At 40.6% G+C, this 18108-nt stretch overlaps 1 protein-coding gene across 1 annotated transcript; it reads left to right on the top strand.

Moving 5' to 3' along the window:
* The first annotated feature begins 1346 nt into the window (after positions 1-1346).
* LOC128127746 (receptor-like protein EIX2) lies at positions 1347-10296 on the top strand. Its single transcript, XM_052766429.1, has 7 exons — positions 1347-1998; positions 3804-3947; positions 6428-6530; positions 6609-6639; positions 6744-6801; positions 7257-9724; positions 9832-10296. Exons 1-7 carry the CDS (start codon positions 1347-1349, stop codon positions 10294-10296), a joined length of 3921 nt encoding a protein of 1306 aa, XP_052622389.1.
* Positions 10297-18108: the final 7812 nt, after the last annotated feature.

Genomic DNA, 18108 nt, shown 5'->3' on the forward strand with positions numbered 1-18108 from the left:
TGTGTTACCTGAAGGAGGTCAATGTTGTGCAAACACGATGGCGAAGGAGGTCAATGTTGTCCAAACGCGGTGGCGATTGAGTTGAGTTACACACAACGGTGATAAACGACCCCAACAAAGAATCTGGTAACTCCACCTTATACTAGGCTTTTGTAATCGTAGGAGGCGGTGGTTAGATCAGAGGGCGACATCGATGCGGGTTGTTGGAGATGATAACAAGGAGACATTGATTTTTGAGAAGATTGATCACAAGAAAAGCAATTTCGAGTAGTTGATGATCTACAACGAGTATTTTGGTCTCAGAGTGTGTGAGAACGGTTGTTGACAGTGCAAAGGACATATCTGGTCATCAGAACAGCAAAATAAAGTTCTTACATCGTCGGAACATTTGGTGTCAGCGTTTCTACCTGCAGTGGCAGCCAGGATACAAAGAATCATTGTGGTGCTCGTGTAAAGAACAATATGTAGAGGAGTAAGATGTTGGTGATTTTAGTGTCACCAAGTCATTTTGAGTAACTTGAATTAGCATGTGAGCTAAGGGGCTTCTTAATTTGTTTTCTAATATGTGTACGGGTTGGTACGGAGTGCACGCATGTATAAGATCAAATTAGAAGCCGGTTCGATGACTAGTCGGGGGTCTGGGGGCAGCGCCCCTTTGGTGGGGTCTAGGGGCAGCGCCCCTGGGTCCCACTAGTGTGATATTTCGATTCTTGAGGGTGATTATGGTAAAACTAACGAAACTCGTTAGTTTTGGTAACCCTAAATCCCCATTAAAATCTGGATTACCCTAACTTGCTTCTAAAGGAATCCATAGCGGCCTAACCCTAATGAAACCCTAATATCGTTTATTATATAAACGACTCTTCTTTTCAGAAAAGTAGGACGATCTTAAGCTCTCGTTTTCATCATACTTTCAAAAATCCTCTAGCATATTGACTTACGATTTCTGTGCCTAGAATCGTAAGTGTCCACTATGATTATCCTAGGATGAATTTCTTGTAACTCAGGCATAGGGTAGAAATATTAGTTCAGAAAGTGATATTACGATCCAAGTTGTTATCCAGATCTCCACCATAAACCCTAAATTTCCCAACATTCAAACTGATATTTACTATTTTTGGAGATGGGTGACTCAAACCACTAAGTTTGCAAAGCTGGAGAAGTTCGAAACAGTGGAGTACTCCAAGACCAGCATATGTGCTGACTACTCTGAAAGCAGCATATGTGCTGAGTACTCCAAGACCAGCGGAGCCAGAGGAAGGTGTTGTTGAGACTATTAAAGAGATAAGCAGAGACAGAAGTAGGACAACGATGACTACATCTGCAAAAGTCACATTCTGAACGGTATGTATGATGCTTTATTTGATATCCATAGTGAAGCCTTGTGTGCCAAGGAGTTGTGGGACACCCTTGAGTTGAAGTATATCACCGAGGATGCTTCTAGCAAGAAGTTTCTAGTCAGTGACTTTAACAATTTTAAGATGGATGACTCAAGGTCTGTTACTGAACAATTCAATGAACTCCTTGGCATATACGGTCGGTTTAAACTGCACCATATGAATATGTATGAGTCCATTGTTGTGTCAACCATCATTGACAAACTGCATCCATCCTGGAAAGACTTCAAACACAAGTTGAAAAATCAAAAGGAGGAATTGTCTTTGGTTCAACTTGCTAGTCACATTCGTATTGAAGAATCGCTTCATGCGAAGGAAAGTGACAAATCTGAAAAACTCAAAGGAAAAATTGAGCCTGGACAACCCTCGGTTCATATGGTTGAAAACAAACCAAGGAACCAGAACCACAAAGGACATGACATACGTAAGCAGGAACATGTACCAAGCAACTCCAACAAAAAGAGAAAGGATTTGGTTTGTTGGAGGTGCAATCAGGCTGGGCATTGCAAGCATGACTGTCGTGTGAATTTGGGCAATAATGGTGCTGGAAACAGTGGAGTCAATGGGAAAGTGAACGGGTCTTCGGCCCAAGTTAAAGGAGGTCAGTTTTTGACTAACTTTGATAATTCTAATCAAAATTATGTTTATTATGTTTTCATTTATCCCTGAATCATTCTATGTGCAGGATGATGATGTTGCTTAGTGGATCGACTCCGGAGCAAAGAACCATGTATGCAAGGATAAACGGATGTTTGAATCATTAACTCCGCTTGAAGATGGGTTGGTGCTGAAAATGGGAGACAATTCTTTTATTCCTATTTGTGGTTTAGGTGTCGTGTGTCTTGAATTTACGTCTGGAAATACAATTAAGTTATTTGATGTTTTGTTTGTTCCCAAGATTCACATGAATCTTGTTAGTTCTAGTTGTTTGAATTCTGCTAATTTTAAACAAGTTATTGAGTCGGATAAGTTTGTTTTGTCTAAGGGTGGAATGTTTATTGGCTTTGGATATTTAAATAATATAATGTTTCGTTTAAATCTTGTTGACAAATCATTACCTGTTCAAAATTTTGCATTTTTGTATCTTTTGTTTCTAATGTTGATAAATCTATGTTTTGGCATCTAAGATTAGGTTATGTCAACTTTAGAAGGATGCATGAGATGTCAAAAGATGGATTAATTCTAGCCTTTGATATGGCATCTAATAAATGTAAAACATGCATGCTTACAAAAGTGACGAAACATCCTTTTCCTAGTGTCACTAGAAATCCAGCTATTTTGGAACTTATACACAGTGACCTGTGTGATTTTCACTCCACTCCTTCTTTGGGAAATAAAAAGTATGTAGTCACTTTTATTGATGACTATACTCATTTTTGCTATGTGTATTTGTTACATTCCAAGTATGAAGACTTAGATAAATTCAAAATATACAAAACCGAGGTGGAATTGCAGTTGGACATTCCGGTTAAATGTCTCAGGTAGGGGTGCAAATGAGCCAAGCTACTCGCGAGCTACTCGGGATCGGATCATTAAAATCTCGACTCGAAATCGATTTTAAACGAGCCCAAGCCAAGCTCGAGCTTAATATTAAGCTCATTTATTAAACGAGCTCGAGCTCGAGCCTATGTCATTAAGCTCAATTAGGCTCGCGAGCCTAAACGAGCCGTTATATAATATACTTTATTATTATTTATATATAATAAAAAAAACATATTAGCAGAATTATGGATTTAGGGTATTAGTAAACGAGCTTCTTAACGAGCTCGAGTCGAGCTTAAGCTTATTTAGGCACGTCAGATAAAAAACGAGTCGAGCCCGAGCCCGAGCCGAGCTTGTATAATTCTTTACGAGCTCAAGCCGAGCTCAGTATAAGAAAACTCGAATCGAGCCGAGCTCGAGCTCGAGCCTCATATAACTTAAACGAGCCCGAGCCGAGCCTGGCCAGGCTCGGGCTCGGCTCTTCTCGTCTGCACCCTAGTCTCAGGACTGATAGGGGAGGTGAATATATGGATCCCATATACTTCCAATCAGTGGCTATCATTCATGAGACCACGACACCTTACACGGCCCAACAGAATGATATTGTTGAACGTAAAAATCGAGTTTTAAAGGAAATGATAAACTCGATGTTGTCTTACTCGAGATTGAGTGAAGGATTATGGGGAGAGGCCATGTTAACGACCTGCTATTTATTAAATAGGGTTCTAAATAAAAGGAACAAAACAGTCCCATATGAACTTTGGTTCAAGAAAAATCTGAATCTAAGTTATTTTCGGGTTTGGGGATGTCGGGAAGTTGTAAAACTCACCGAGCCCAAAAACAAGAATTTGGGAGAACGTGGAATTGATTGTATATTCATTGGATATGTTGAACATTCTAAGGCATATAGGTTTTATGTAATAGAACCTAATGATTCGGTTTCGGTTAACACTGTTATTGAATCACAAGATGCAATTTTTGATGAGATGCGGTTTTCATCAATTCAAAGACCTAAGGATCTGACTTTTGGTGCTCATAAAGAGCAAAATTCAGAAAGTCAAGATGGTGGTAATATGACATATCCATGATTTTTATAATATGATTTTATTCTTTATAATTATTGTTTATTAGTTTTAAAACCACTTATTATTATTAATAAATGAAAGAAATTTTTTAAAAGACACTTATTATTATAATTAAAATGTTTAACATGTACTAAAATATAAAGTAATAAGATAGACAATTTTGCATTTAAAAAAGACATACATGGATACTATGAATAATATTGCATATCCACGATTTTTTTATTAATTAATACTTTGAAGCAACATAAACATATAGACATATATATATATATATATATATATATATATATATATATATATATAATATTTAATTAAATATTATCTATATAACTTTCCATAACATATGATCGATAACATGAATCTACTCTAATTTACATTAAAGTTTCAACCACAATATACAATGATTGTCTTAAAAAATACTTAAACCAAGAAAAATATAAAATAAAAATTAGTATATAACAAACTTACAAATTAAAAACTTTAAAATAATTACATGGCTCGAAAAATGGTTCAAAGCCCTCAAACCAACTCAAAACTTTTAAACTTATTTTCTTTGTAAATTGTGTATGTGATTTGTATTTGTATGTCTACTCAAATATAATGACATTTTTATAGTAGACTATCAATTAATTTCTTATTAAACATATTATATAAATTATAAAACCTTTTATGATGTGTGATTAATTATTTTGAAGGTGAAAATATATGAGGGTTTCAAATGCATGTGATGTTTGAATTTTTTGTGTGGGGGGTTTCAAATGAATGAGATAATAAAAAAATATCTCATTTATAAATATAGTATGATAGTATGATATAATATGATATAAATATAGATACTTATTTTGATTTATTTTGATTAAGAGAAAATTAAAAAGGAACCAAGACTAAAAGAATACACGATCGTTGATACAAATTGTCCATTGACTTCCATGTTGACTTTAAAGTCATGCGGGGCATACAAAGAAACTACTTGGATCTCTTATGTATCATTTTCCTGTGAACAAATTCACGAGTTCTGTGTATCATTTCCGACTTAAATCTATTAAAATAATAATATATCTTTTCTAAATTCATACAAGTTTATGCATTTCAATATATAAAAATAATACTATAGTTTTTAAATAATGTGATTCAAGATATTATTGCAAGTATTAGATTACGATATAGTTTTTTCATCCACATGAAAAGAAAAATAGCCTATGGCCAAAAAAAAAAAAAAATTTGTGGCTACAAATCAAACGTCAACTTCCATGTATATTACGTTTGTCATTGGAAAAATAAATATAGATAAAGGCCAAATGCATATGGATACAAAATTCCCATTGACTTTCAAGTCTCCCATCACAATGTTTGATTGATGTACTCATTAGTTTGTAACTTGTAACTTTAGTGTGATAAATTAAAATTATTGTTTTCATATTATAAAATAAGACAAATAAAATAACCAAATGAGACAAATAAACAAAGTGAATGTTGCATGTGATTTGGAGAGACTGATGTCTCAAATGTGAGGTCTACCTTGAACATTTTTGGTTAAATATCTTGAACAATTTTTTAGAGTAAATTATAGAAATGGTCACTGCTATTTTTTAATCAACTACAGTTAATTGTAACCCACCGCCGTTATGATTTGATTTGGTTTTGGTTAGGCTATGCTCCCTAACAAATATTATATGATTAAATTGCCCGTAACATATTATTAATTTTTTTTTCTAAATTATTCTTTTTATTTTTTATTTTAGGGTAAATTACAGAAATAGTACCTGTGGTTATACAATAATTTTGGATTGGGTCCTTGAAAGATTTGTATTGCTGATTTGATCCCTAGGGTTTTAATTTATTTTGAATCAAGTCCCAATCATTAACATTGTTTATTTTCTTCCGTTAAATACTTTTAAATTACTATTTCACCCTTGATGTCCGCCCACCAGCCCTTTTAGATCTCTTGTCGTCTGTTTCTCACACCCATCACATTGTCCGTCACTACAACATCGACCCTCTGTCGTCACTCGCCACCCCACTCAACCCCTAACCTAAGCACCCTTACCAGGTAGTTCTATTCCTTCTGTTCCCTCTCGTTCTTCTCTATTTGCGGATATCTGGAGGTAGAAGACGAACGCGTCGAAGCCATTAAAGTTGTTGTGGTTTTTTGTAAATCAATTTATGATTATTTTTTTTTTTGGTTTCTTGTTCATTGATATCTAGGGTGCGCAATCGATTTCTGGATTTCTTGTTCAGGAATTATTTTTTTTTTGGTTAAACGAGTGTACTTGCGTTTTTTATTCATCGATTTGCACAGCCCAAAAACCCCATTCCCCAATCCAGGTTCTAAAATTTCGACCACAGCGGATGGTGCGCCAAAGCTCGTATCAGGAAGGAACAAAAAACAAGGGTATTCATTTATTTGGAATTTTTGTTCATGAAATGCATATAGGTCTTTTGTTAATTAATGGTTTGTAATAGAAAGTAACACAAAAAGAGTGACGCCGGAACCTTTTGAAGATAATTGGACTGCATGTAAGATGAATATTGATGGATTTCCTGGAGAAGATGAAGTTGTGGTCTTGTGGGTGGTTTCCCGGAGAAGAAGATGGTGAGGGGTGGGTTGGGTAGAGGAGTAATGGGGTTAATATTTGGTTTATAGAATCGATTTGAAGGTTGTCATGAATGTGCAGGTTTTTGAAAGGCTAATATGTAGGTCTGATGCTTGGCAATTGGTATCAATTTGCATATTTTATAAGGGATATTATTGAGCTTTTCATTTGGAATTGATTTGCAGGTCCAATGCTTGGGATCGATTTGCATTCATCCGGTGGATATGAAGATGTGGAGGAGTGGTAAGGCTATATAAGTAAATTCACATACTTTTAACATTTATGAACTAAACGGTGTTAATAATAGGTGACTTAACTCAAAATGAATTGAAAACCTAGGAATGAAATCAGCACTAAAAATCTTTTAGGGACCTAATCCAAAATTTTCATATAACTGCAGGGACGATTTCTGTAATTTATCCTTTATTTTAAAAAGAGTTGGCCGGCCAAATTTTCATTTGAGTTGTGGATACAGATTCTCCATTGACTCAGTCTTCCAATATTGCAACAAGTTATTCTTCATTTATGTCTTTATAAATGTACTCGTTACTTGATCATAATAATCCATTCTTACATCATCACAACTCATCTTTCAGTTTAAACTTTCTTCTAAACTAAAATTGAGTTAGGGTTCATAATGGAAAAGCGGAGGGGTTTGGGGCTCCATCTCATTTTCGTATGTGTTTTTTTGTTTGCAGCCACGTATACTTGTTTGGGGATTGGAAATGTTAGTGTAATCTGCTCTGAGCACGAGCGACTTGCTCTTCTCAACTTCAAACACAGTATCCAAGATCCTTTTGAAATGTTGTCCTCATGGGTTGGAAATGAGTGTTGCATGTGGGAAGGAATCCAGTGTGATGCTGTCACTGGAAATGTTCAACGCCTTAAACTTAATGCAGATTCCTACTACGACTTCTTTACTCGTAATAAGGTGAGCTCTTCTTTGGCAGAGTTGAGACATCTCAAATACCTCGACTTGAGTGGGAATGGTTTTTTTCTAGGAAGTCAGATCCCTGAGTTCATTGGATCCTTTAAACAGCTGACCTACCTCAATCTATTTGATGCTGGTTTTGAAGGTATTATTCCTCCTCAAATTGGAAATCTTTCTAATTTAAAGGTTCTTAATCTCGGTTCAAACTTTTTAAAGGCGGATGAAATTGCATGGATTTCTCGCCTTCCGTCACTCGAGCTTCTCGACTTGAGTTCAGTGGATCTTAGTGGAGCACAAAACTGGGATCAAACTTTGCTTCACATGACTCCCTTGTTGAAAGAGTTAAGTTTGTCGAATTGTCTACTTTCCAATGTTGACCTTGGTGCTTTTCTTAATTTGAGTAGAATACTTCCCAACATCAAACACCTCGATCTTGGCTTCAATTCTTTCGAAGGTCCACTCCCCACCTTTTTTCAAAACATGACCTCCCTCACATTCCTCGATCTTTCCGTCTTTAATCTTAGTTTGGCATGGAACTTTCCAGACCTACTAAGCATGATCCCTTCTCTATCAGAGCTGCATTTGTTTGATTGTGGGCTTGATAGGACACATCTATCTTCCCCTCGTCTTAATTTCAGTACACTTTCTAACATCCAACACCTCGATCTTAGCTTTAATCCACTTGGAGGCATATTTCTGTCCTTTTTGACTAACATGAGCTCCCTAAGAGTCCTTGACCTTTCGGATACCATGTTGAATTCATCCCTTCCTATTATGCCTAAACTTCTAGAGCTTCATCTTTCTTATAACATGTTTAAGCAGATTGAGCATGTTGGAATCTGGAGACAGTGCCACCTGCAACAGTTGAGAGTGACAAATAATAAATTTGGTATGGAAATGATTGACTCACCAAAAAACGCATCAGAATGCTCCCAGGATTCTTTGGCGAATTTAAGAGTTCTTGATCTATCGTACAACAGACTGGTTGGTTCAATCCCTGAATCTCTGAGTAGATTAAGATTTTTAGATGTGCTAGATCTATCTCAAAATCACTTGACTGGTCCTGTTCCAGAGTTCCCTGGTAACCTTACCAAACTTGACCTTTCTTCTAACCAATTGACTGGTTCAATTCCAAAGTCCCTTGGAACATTAGCAGCTTTAACAGATTTGAATCTAAGTTCTAATTTGTTAAATGGGTCTATTCCTCTTTCAATAGGGAAACTTGCCAAACTCCGTTCTCTCGTTCTCTCTAACAATTCTTTAGAAGGAGTAGTTACCGAAGCCTATTTTGCCAACCTTTCCATGTTGAAGGACTTGGATGCTTCTTCTAACACTAAGTTGACGTTCAATGTTTCACGTGGGTGGATACCTCCATTCCAATTAAAATCTCTTAATCTCAGTTCTTGCAATATCGGTAATGGATTCCCACAGTGGCTTCGAAAACAACGGAAGCTTCAAATCTTAGTGTTGTCAAATGCTACACTTTCAGGACCTCTGCCCACATGGTTGCGGAAGATGCCCATCATTCCTGTCTTAGATCTCTCTCACAACAAATTCAGTGGACCTCTGACAAACCTTCCCAATGGTGGAAATGATAAAGTGTATACATATTCTCCTGAGCCCGCATTACTTCTGGAATATAACCTTTTCAATGGGTCGATTCCAAGGTCATTGTGCAGAAGAACATATTTAGTAGGACTTGATCTTTCCAAAAATATGTTAAGTGGGAAAATTCCCAACTGTTTGGGGAATCTGAAGGATTTGACTAACATGATATTAAGCTCAAATCGGCTCTCTGGTGTCATTCCAAGTTCAATAGCTCTTAATTCATCATTATTTTGGTTAAGTTTGAATGACAATAACTTTATTGGTGAACTTCCACGAGAATTGGCAAATCTACAACTTTTGCAAGTCTTAGATTTGGGTGATAATAAGTTCTCTGGAAATATACCAAAATGGATTGGAGAAAAATTTATAGATTTGGTAGTTTTGAGGTTACACAAAAACAACTTCACCGGTAGAATTCGTCGATCTCTGTGCAAAATTTCAACTCTTCAAATTTTGGATCTTGCATACAACAAATTAACAGGGACCATCCCCCGTTGTGTAGGAAAGTTAAATGGCATGGTTGAGAGTCACTCAATACCTTTGTATCATTCCGCTTCCGATTATGATAAGAATGTGATTCAGGGCATGAAAGGTGTTGATCTTGAATATACAACAATTTGGGGTATGGTTTATAACATGGATCTTTCAAGCAATAAGCTTGTGGGAGAAATACCGGTCGAGCTAACTGCACTTTCTAAGTTAGTGGGTCTCAATTTGTCTAATAATCATCTCAGTGGGGAGATTCCACACAACATTGGAAAGATGACAGAGTTATTTTCTCTTCAAGCATGGCAGCTTTGCACTTTTTGAGCCATTTGAATTTGTCATACAACAACTTGTCGGGTCAAATTCCAATAGGAAATCAACTGCAAACGCTTAATGATCCTTCAATATATGCTGGGAACAAACATCTATGTGGGCCTCCATTGCCAAACACTTGCTCAAATCATCAAGATCCAACAACAACAAGAAGCAAGAAGAAACACAAAGCAACTGATGAGTGGATGAAGGTATGGTTGTTTTACGGGGACATAATGAGTGGTTTTGTAACAGGGTTTTGGGGTGTTATTGGAGTTCTGTTGTTCAAGAAGCAGTGGAGACAGAAGCTTTTCATGTTTGCTGAGGTAATGGTAGACAAGATATATGTTGCAGTCATGCTAAGAGTTTCCAAAATCAAGAAAGGAAGAGAAGCTGCATAGATCCTCTGGAATGCAAGTAGGTCTCCAGTATATATTATCAATGATTGTTTTTCTTTTTAGAAATGCTATTGTGCTTATTATTATTATATAATAGTTTTTTGTATTTTGAATTTGTATGACTTTTGTAATATATATGGGTGTTGTTTAGAGGTGGCAATTTACAAAATTTATACTGTATTGGGTATTTATACATGATCAAGTTGTAGATTAGACTACTATGGATTTGAGTTGTAGGATTTTTTTTTCTTTTTAATTCTGCTATCTTGCTTCCGACCTTCTGTTGCTGCTTTCACCCCCGACATGCTGTTGCAGCCATCAGCTTTCATCTACATTGGTCCAGATAAGTAAGAACCAAGTAATCTACTCATTATTTATTTCTTCATTTGTAAATTTTCTAGTGAAGAAGGATGTGTGGGTGAAAGGTGGAAATTTTTTGTTGGATTTGGTATTTATAAAAGATTAAGGTCTGCTTGTATGAATACGCAATGGTAGTGGTCTTGGTTGATTATTTGGTTCTACTGCTCTCATGAGTTTGCATGAAAGTTATGAGATTAGATGAAAGGTTAATCAGTATGTAAAATGTCATCCTTTTTTTGTTTGTATGCATCTAGCTCTTTTTCCTTACAAATTTTCCATGTATCTGTAATTTCTGATTTTTAACATCATTGTAATATTTCATCTCTTTTTTTTTTGTCCTACATGATTGATACGAACATGTAGGAGTTTGTGCATGAACGATTCTTAAGAAAGAAGAGATAGATTTTATAACATTTAGTCAAATATATTTCCGCAAATATCCTTGTACATTTCCTCTGAGTTTCAATTGTCTGTGCAGTGAAAACAAACCCGAACATATTGCTTGAGTTTTTTTTTTTCATCACGTATTTTTTTGATTTGACAAAGATAGTTGTGTTATTACCATTTCATCGGGTGTTCAAGCCCTTGATGTGTATTTGAGCAATTTCTTGATGTTCCTTTTTAGTTTGTCAATGTGCATAGATTGACACGACTCATGAGTCCATGTCAATGATATAATGAATATTTGATTGAAAACTTGTTTTATTAGAAAATGGACATTTAGTTTGTCAATGTACACAGGCTTCATATCCTTTTTGTTCACTTCTTTTAGATGTAAGTAATGAGTCATTGAAGCATGCAGTCTTTTGTTTGATAGAGTTGTTGTTCATCTCTACTATCTTGCTTCCTTGTTTCTTTTGAACCATCTCATCATTTTACTCAATTTTCTCGTCACTTATGATGCATATTTATCATCTTTTGAGGCATAAAGTGAGTTACTTTTGAATGCTCCCCCTTTAATCATCCTTCTTCCTTGTAAACAGTTTCTGTTCAAAATTTTGCAAAGACAATTGCTTCTTCAATAGTAGCAAATTTGAATTGTCCTGTAAAGATCTTAATGCTATGCTCACAACTAATTTTCAAGAATTAATATCATGAAAACTGTTGATCAAGAAAATGGAAGAAGTTGGTATATAGTTTGAACGTGGACCTTTCAAGCAATAAACTTGTGGTAGAAATATTGTTTGAGCTAACTGTACTTTCTATGTTTATAATATAGCTTAAGATAACATTTTATATTATCTTTGAAACAACCCAAAAATACGACCCAAAAATTTCATTTTTCAATATAACTAAAAACCATAATCTGAGTGTCATATCATAAAACCATACGTGATATATCTCAAACATGATAAAAACACTGTGTGGAAAAACTGTCTCATATCTATGACATATCAAAATCAAGAACTAAATCAACTCCCAGGATAAAAGCTGAAGCTGTGGTGTGTGCGATTCCATCATCCCGAGCTCTTCCCTCTACTTGCGGAAGTACCTGAAACCAAAACTGAAACTGTAAGCACGAAGCTTAGTGAGCTCCCCCAAACTACCACATACCATACAATATATATAAAGCACATACTGGGCCTTGACCACTGCATCAGACCGAAGTCTGGAACTAGCTGCATCGGACCGAAGTCCGGAACTGACTGGGACCTTGTCCCCTGCATCGGACCAGAGTCCGGAACTAACTGCATCGGACCGAAGTCTGGAACTGACTGCATCGGACCGAAGTCCGGAACTGACTGCATCGGACCGAAGTCCGGAACTGACTGATCATGGCATAGCATAAAACATAACAACTATTATAATCACATATACTGCATACTACATTGGAACAGAGTCCGGAACACATAACACAAATATGCTTGAATCACAAAGACATCAAGCACTCTAGCTACTGCATCAGACCAAAGTCCGGGACTACTGCTAATTAAACGGGCCGACATTGTGGCCGTAGACCCGTTCCTACTGAAAGAAAACTCACCTCGTGAACTGGCTGTTGTGTGTATGGCTCTGGAAGCTAACTGCTGTTGCTCCGGTATCTCCCCAGCTACAAGTCCATAAACACACTCAATCAAATACTAAACACTGCACTGGGTAAAATGACTCTTATACCCTTGGTCAAAGTCAACTCTAGGTCAAAGTCAACTCTTGGTCAAAGTCAACCCACAGTTGACCTGACTCGCCGAGTTGGGCCGCCAACTCGCCGAGTCTCTAATCTCACTTCTCAATCCTACGCGTTGCTACTCGCCGAGTATGGCATCGACTCGACGAGTACCCTCTCAATCCAAAAACTCAGAAAATCTTCATCCGACTCGCCGAGTCATATGAACAACTCGACGGGTTGTTCTTGAGCTTAAGAAGATTGCCTTGGACTCGCCGAGTTGTATGAACAACTCGCCGAGTCCCTCCATTATTGAGTCTACCCTCAAACTCGCTGAGTCCACTCCACTACTCACTGGTCCCACTCGACACCGCTCAAAAGGAAGAAATCGGGGACTCGCGACTCGACTCGCCGAGTCGTTCTTCCGACTCGCCGAGTCACGGCCATGCAACTATTCTACACTCGATTCTGCTCGAATCCAAAACATACAAATGATAGATCTGAGTCCAATAAGCTGATTTACCACGTAAAGTTTCCAACTTTACGTGTACAAACACATGAACAAGGGAGTAAAGGCTAAAAGATGCTTAAAAGGGGTAGATCTAGGGTTAATATGCAAAATAGCTCCATAAAGGCAATACATCTGGGCTCTACAACTCCTAAATGAACAGATCTAAAGATATCTCGGCATAATAGGGCTTCCATATCAACATAAGGCTTGAGAAAAGCATCAACTAGATCTAGAAAGGGTTTTAAAGCATAAAAGGGAAGGAAATCTGAAGAATACCTCAAAGAGATCTTGCTTTCCCTTGAATCTCTGCTCTACAATCCTTCTCCTTGCTCCCTTTCTTCTTCTCCTTCTTCAAGCCTTCACAAATGCACACAAGATCACTTAAAACACTCAAGATCGAATTAGGGTTTTCTCACAGCTTTTGAGGGTGAAGGAGACGAGATTGGGGGCTATAAGGTGGCTTAAATAGTGGGCAACCCGGGGATTTAGGGTTTCTCCCAGACGGACAGACTCGCCGAGTTGCCAGCTAACACGTGCTTGAAATCCCGACCCTACTCGGCGAGTCAGGCTATGAACTCGCCGAGTCCCTCTTGCAAAACTTCAAAATAAATACCAAGGAATTATCATACCGGAGACAGGTCGTTACAATTCTCCCCCACTTATCTCAGACGAGATTGGTAGTGCTCTCTCATCTCCTCCTCAGCCTCCCACGTCCACTCAGACCCCTTCCGGTGCTGCCACTGCACCTTCACTAATTGAATTACCTTGTTCCTCAAGGTCTTGGTCTTCCGGTCTAGAATCGCGACCGGCCTCTCAATATAATTCAGGCTGCTATCAACCTGAATATCCTCTAGGGGAACGACTGCTGACTCATCCACCAAACACTTCCTCAATTGAGACACATGGAAAGTGTTGTGGATCTGACTAAGCTCCTCAGGAAGATCTAACCGATAAGCAACCCGACCCACCCGGGCCAAAACCCTGAAAGGACCAATAAATCTGGGGCCCAACTTGCCCCTCTTCCGGAACCTGATGACACCCTTCCAAGGTGAGACCTTCAGAAGGACCATATCTCCCACCTGGAACTCCAAGTCCGAATGCCTCCTGTTGGCGTAGCTCTTCTGCCGACTCTGCGCAGTCTGCAGTCTATTACGGACCTGCTGGATCAACTCAGTCGTCTTGAGCACCACTTCTGTGCTCCCGATGACCCGCTGACCGACCTCACCCCAACAAATCGGGGTCCTACACTTCCTCCCATACAGCATCTCAAAGGGAGGTCGATCAATGCTCGCATGATAACTGTTGTTATACGAGAATTCCGCTAACGGAAGATACGTATCCCAACTGCCACCGAAATCTAGAACACATGCCCTAAGCATGTCCTCGAGAGTCTGAATCGTCCTCTCGCTCTGCCCGTCCGTCTGAGGGTGGAAAGCGGTGCTGAAATGGAGACGAGTACCCATCTCGTCGTGGAACCGCTTCCAGAATCTGGATGTAAAACGGACATCTCGGTCTGACACCACCGATACCGGCACTCCATGACGTGCCACAATCTCCCGCACATAGATATCGGCTAACTTCTCCACCGATATACTCTCCTGGATCGGGATGAAATGGGCACTCTTCGTCAACCGATCCACTACTACCCATATCGAATCCACTCCTCGTGCGGTCCTGGGAAGCTTGGTGACAAAATCCATGGTGATGTCCTCCCATTTCCACACGGGAATGTCTAACGGCTGCATCTTGCCGTGAGGTCTCTGGTGCTCCGCCTTGACCTTCCGGCAGGTCAGGCATCTCTCAACGTACCAGGCGACGTCCCGCTTCATGCAGGGCCACCAATAATCAGGTCGAAGATCTCGATACATCTTCGTCGCCCCTGGGTGGATAGAGACTTATGAGCCTCGTCCATCAATACTTGCCGTACTCCACCCCAGTACGGTACCCACACCCTCCCGTGAAGCATCAGCAATCCCCGACTGTCATAATCAAACGAGGCTACTCGACCCACTATCCTCTCACACTTCTGCCTCTCCTCCTTGAGGCCCTCCACCTGAGCCTCCTTGATCCGCTCCAACAACGGAGTGATCACTGTCATCCTCAAACACAGATCTCTGATAGGGGCCGCCGACACTTTGCGGCTTAGGGCGTCGGCCACCACATTGGCCTTCCCTGGATGGTAAAGGATCTCACAATCATAATCCTTTAGCACATCCAACCATCTCCTCTGCCTCATGTTCAGACTCGGCTGATCCATAAGGTACCTCAAACTCTTGTGATCCGTGTAAATAGTACAACGACCCCATAAAGGTAATGCCTCCAAATCTTGAGGGCAAACACAACTGCCCCCAGCTCCAAATCATGGGTAGGATAATTAGCCTCGTGAGGCTTCAACTGTCTCGAGGCATAAGCTATCACATGGACTCGCTGCATCAATACTGCTCTTGTACCTGTGATCGAAGCATCACAGTAGACTACGAAGTCCTCTACTCCCTCTGGCAAGGTAAGGATCGGAGCCTTGCACAATCTCTGTCTGAGGGTCTCGAACGCTGCCTGCTGCTCAGGCCCCCAACGAAATACCACCGACTTCTTGGTCAGTCGGGTGAGCGGCACTGCTATCTTGGAGAAGTCCTGAATAAATCTCCGATAATACCCTGCCAACCCTAGGAAGCTCCGAATCTCAGATGGAGACTTCGGGACCTCCCACTGCATCACGGCCTCTATCTTGGCCAGATCTACCAAAATACCCTTTTGGTTGACGAGGTGACCAAGGAACTGCACCTCGCGCAACCAGAACTCACATTTGGAGAACTTTTCGTAAAGTCTCTCCCTCCTCAAAGCCTCCAGCACCTCCCGCAGGTGCTCCTCGTGCTGCTCCTGCATCTTGGAATATACCAAGATATCATCGATGAATACTATCACTGACCGATCCAGCATCGGCCTGCACACGCGATTCATGAGATCCATGAACGCGGCTGGAGCATTGGTGAGCCCAAATGGCATCACCACAAACTCATAATGACCATACCTGGTCCTGAAAGCAGTCTTCTGTACATCCTCATCTCTAACCCGCAACTGATGATAACCGGAGCGTAGGTCGATCTTGGAGAACCAAGACGCTCCCTGAAGCTGATCAAACAAATCATCTATCCTCAGAAGTGGGTAACGGTTCTTCACCGTTACCTTATTCAACTCCCGATAATCTATACAGATACGATGCGACCCATCCTTCTTCCTCACAAACAGGATCGGCGCTCCCCAAGGCGAACTGCTCGGCCGAATGAAACCCTTGTCTAACAGCTCCTGCAGCTGTGTAGACAACTCCTGCATCTCAGGGGGAGCTAGTCGATACGGTGCCTTGGCTATCGGAGCCGCACCAGGAATTAGGTCGATCCTGAACTCAACCTGTCTCTCAGGAGGTATCCCCGGCAAATCCTCGGGAAACACATCCGGGTAGTCTCGCACTATAGGAACATCATCAACTGTCGTCTTGCCCTTCTCCTGGGCATCCAAGACGTAAGCTACGAAGCCGGCGCAACCCTGCTGAACATAGCGCCTCGCCCTTGCGGCGGAACAAAAGGTCGGTCCATGCTGTGGCCTCTCGCCCTGAATCACTAACTCTCCCCCACTGGGAGTGCGAACCCTCACTAGATGAAGCCCACAATCAATCACCGCCCCATTGGGGCTTAGCCAATCCATGCCCACAATAACCTTATTCCCTCGCAGGGGAATAGGTACCAGGTCCACTGAAAACTGCTCATCAAACAACTGAAGGGAACACCCTCTATGCACTCTGCCGACCCTCACGGTCCTATCATCTGCTATCTCAACCTCTAATGGACAATCCAGCTCCCCAGGAGCTCTACTAAATCTCTTGCTAAGCGCAAGTGATACGAATGATCGGGTAGCCCCGGAATCGAACAATACCATAGCAGAAATGCCGTTCATAAAGAACGACCCTAAATAAAACATACAATCATAAGCAATATTCAAACGATAATAATAATAAAGAGATGAAGGGAAGATACATACCCGTCACCACATCAGGAGTCGCTCGTGCCTCCTCTGTTGTCATCTGAAACGCCCTACTCTTCGCCACTGGCGAATCAGCTCGGCCCTGCCGACCATCTGTAATCCTCAAAGTAGCAGGGGCAGGTGCAGCCACCTTCCCTGCTGCGGCTAAGCTCGGACACTGGGGCTTTTTATGTCCCCTCTGATTACACTGAAAGCAAATCAGATCTGATGCTGCAACGGCAGTAGCAGGGGCCGTACAATCCCTACTCAAATGCCCAATCCGACCGCACTTGTAGCAGCCGGAACTTCCTGCCTTGCACGCCCCCTCGTGCAATCTCCCACACTTGCCACATCGACCGTGGCTCTGCTGACTCCTAGATCTGTGATCTTAAACCTTGGGCTTTTTGCCCGAACCGCCTGAACCCGAAACCGCCTCCGGTTTCCTCTTCTTCTCCATCTCGAGATCAATCTCCCTCTCCCGAGCCCTACCAATCATATCTTCCAGCGTTTTATAGCTGGACCGGCTCACAAACTGGCGGATATCGCTCCGCAACATCTCATGATAACGGGCCTTCTTCATTTCCTCATCAGCCACGTACTGAGGAACGAGAAGAGCCCTCTCCCTGAACTTGGCGGTGATCTCCGCCACTGCCTCTGTAGTCTGGGTGAGGTCCTGAAACTCCCTAGCTAACTGCTGCACCTCAATAACCGGTGCAAATTCCGCCCTGAACCTGGTAGAGAAATCAGCCCAAGTCATGGCGTCCAATGCTGCGTCATCTCCAATGGAGTGTCCGACCTCCTCCCACCAATCCCGTGCCTTGTCCTT

This window comes from Lactuca sativa, chromosome 8 (genome assembly GCF_002870075.4).
Source record: "Lactuca sativa cultivar Salinas chromosome 8, Lsat_Salinas_v11, whole genome shotgun sequence".
Lineage (NCBI taxonomy): Eukaryota > Viridiplantae > Streptophyta > Magnoliopsida > Asterales > Asteraceae > Lactuca > Lactuca sativa.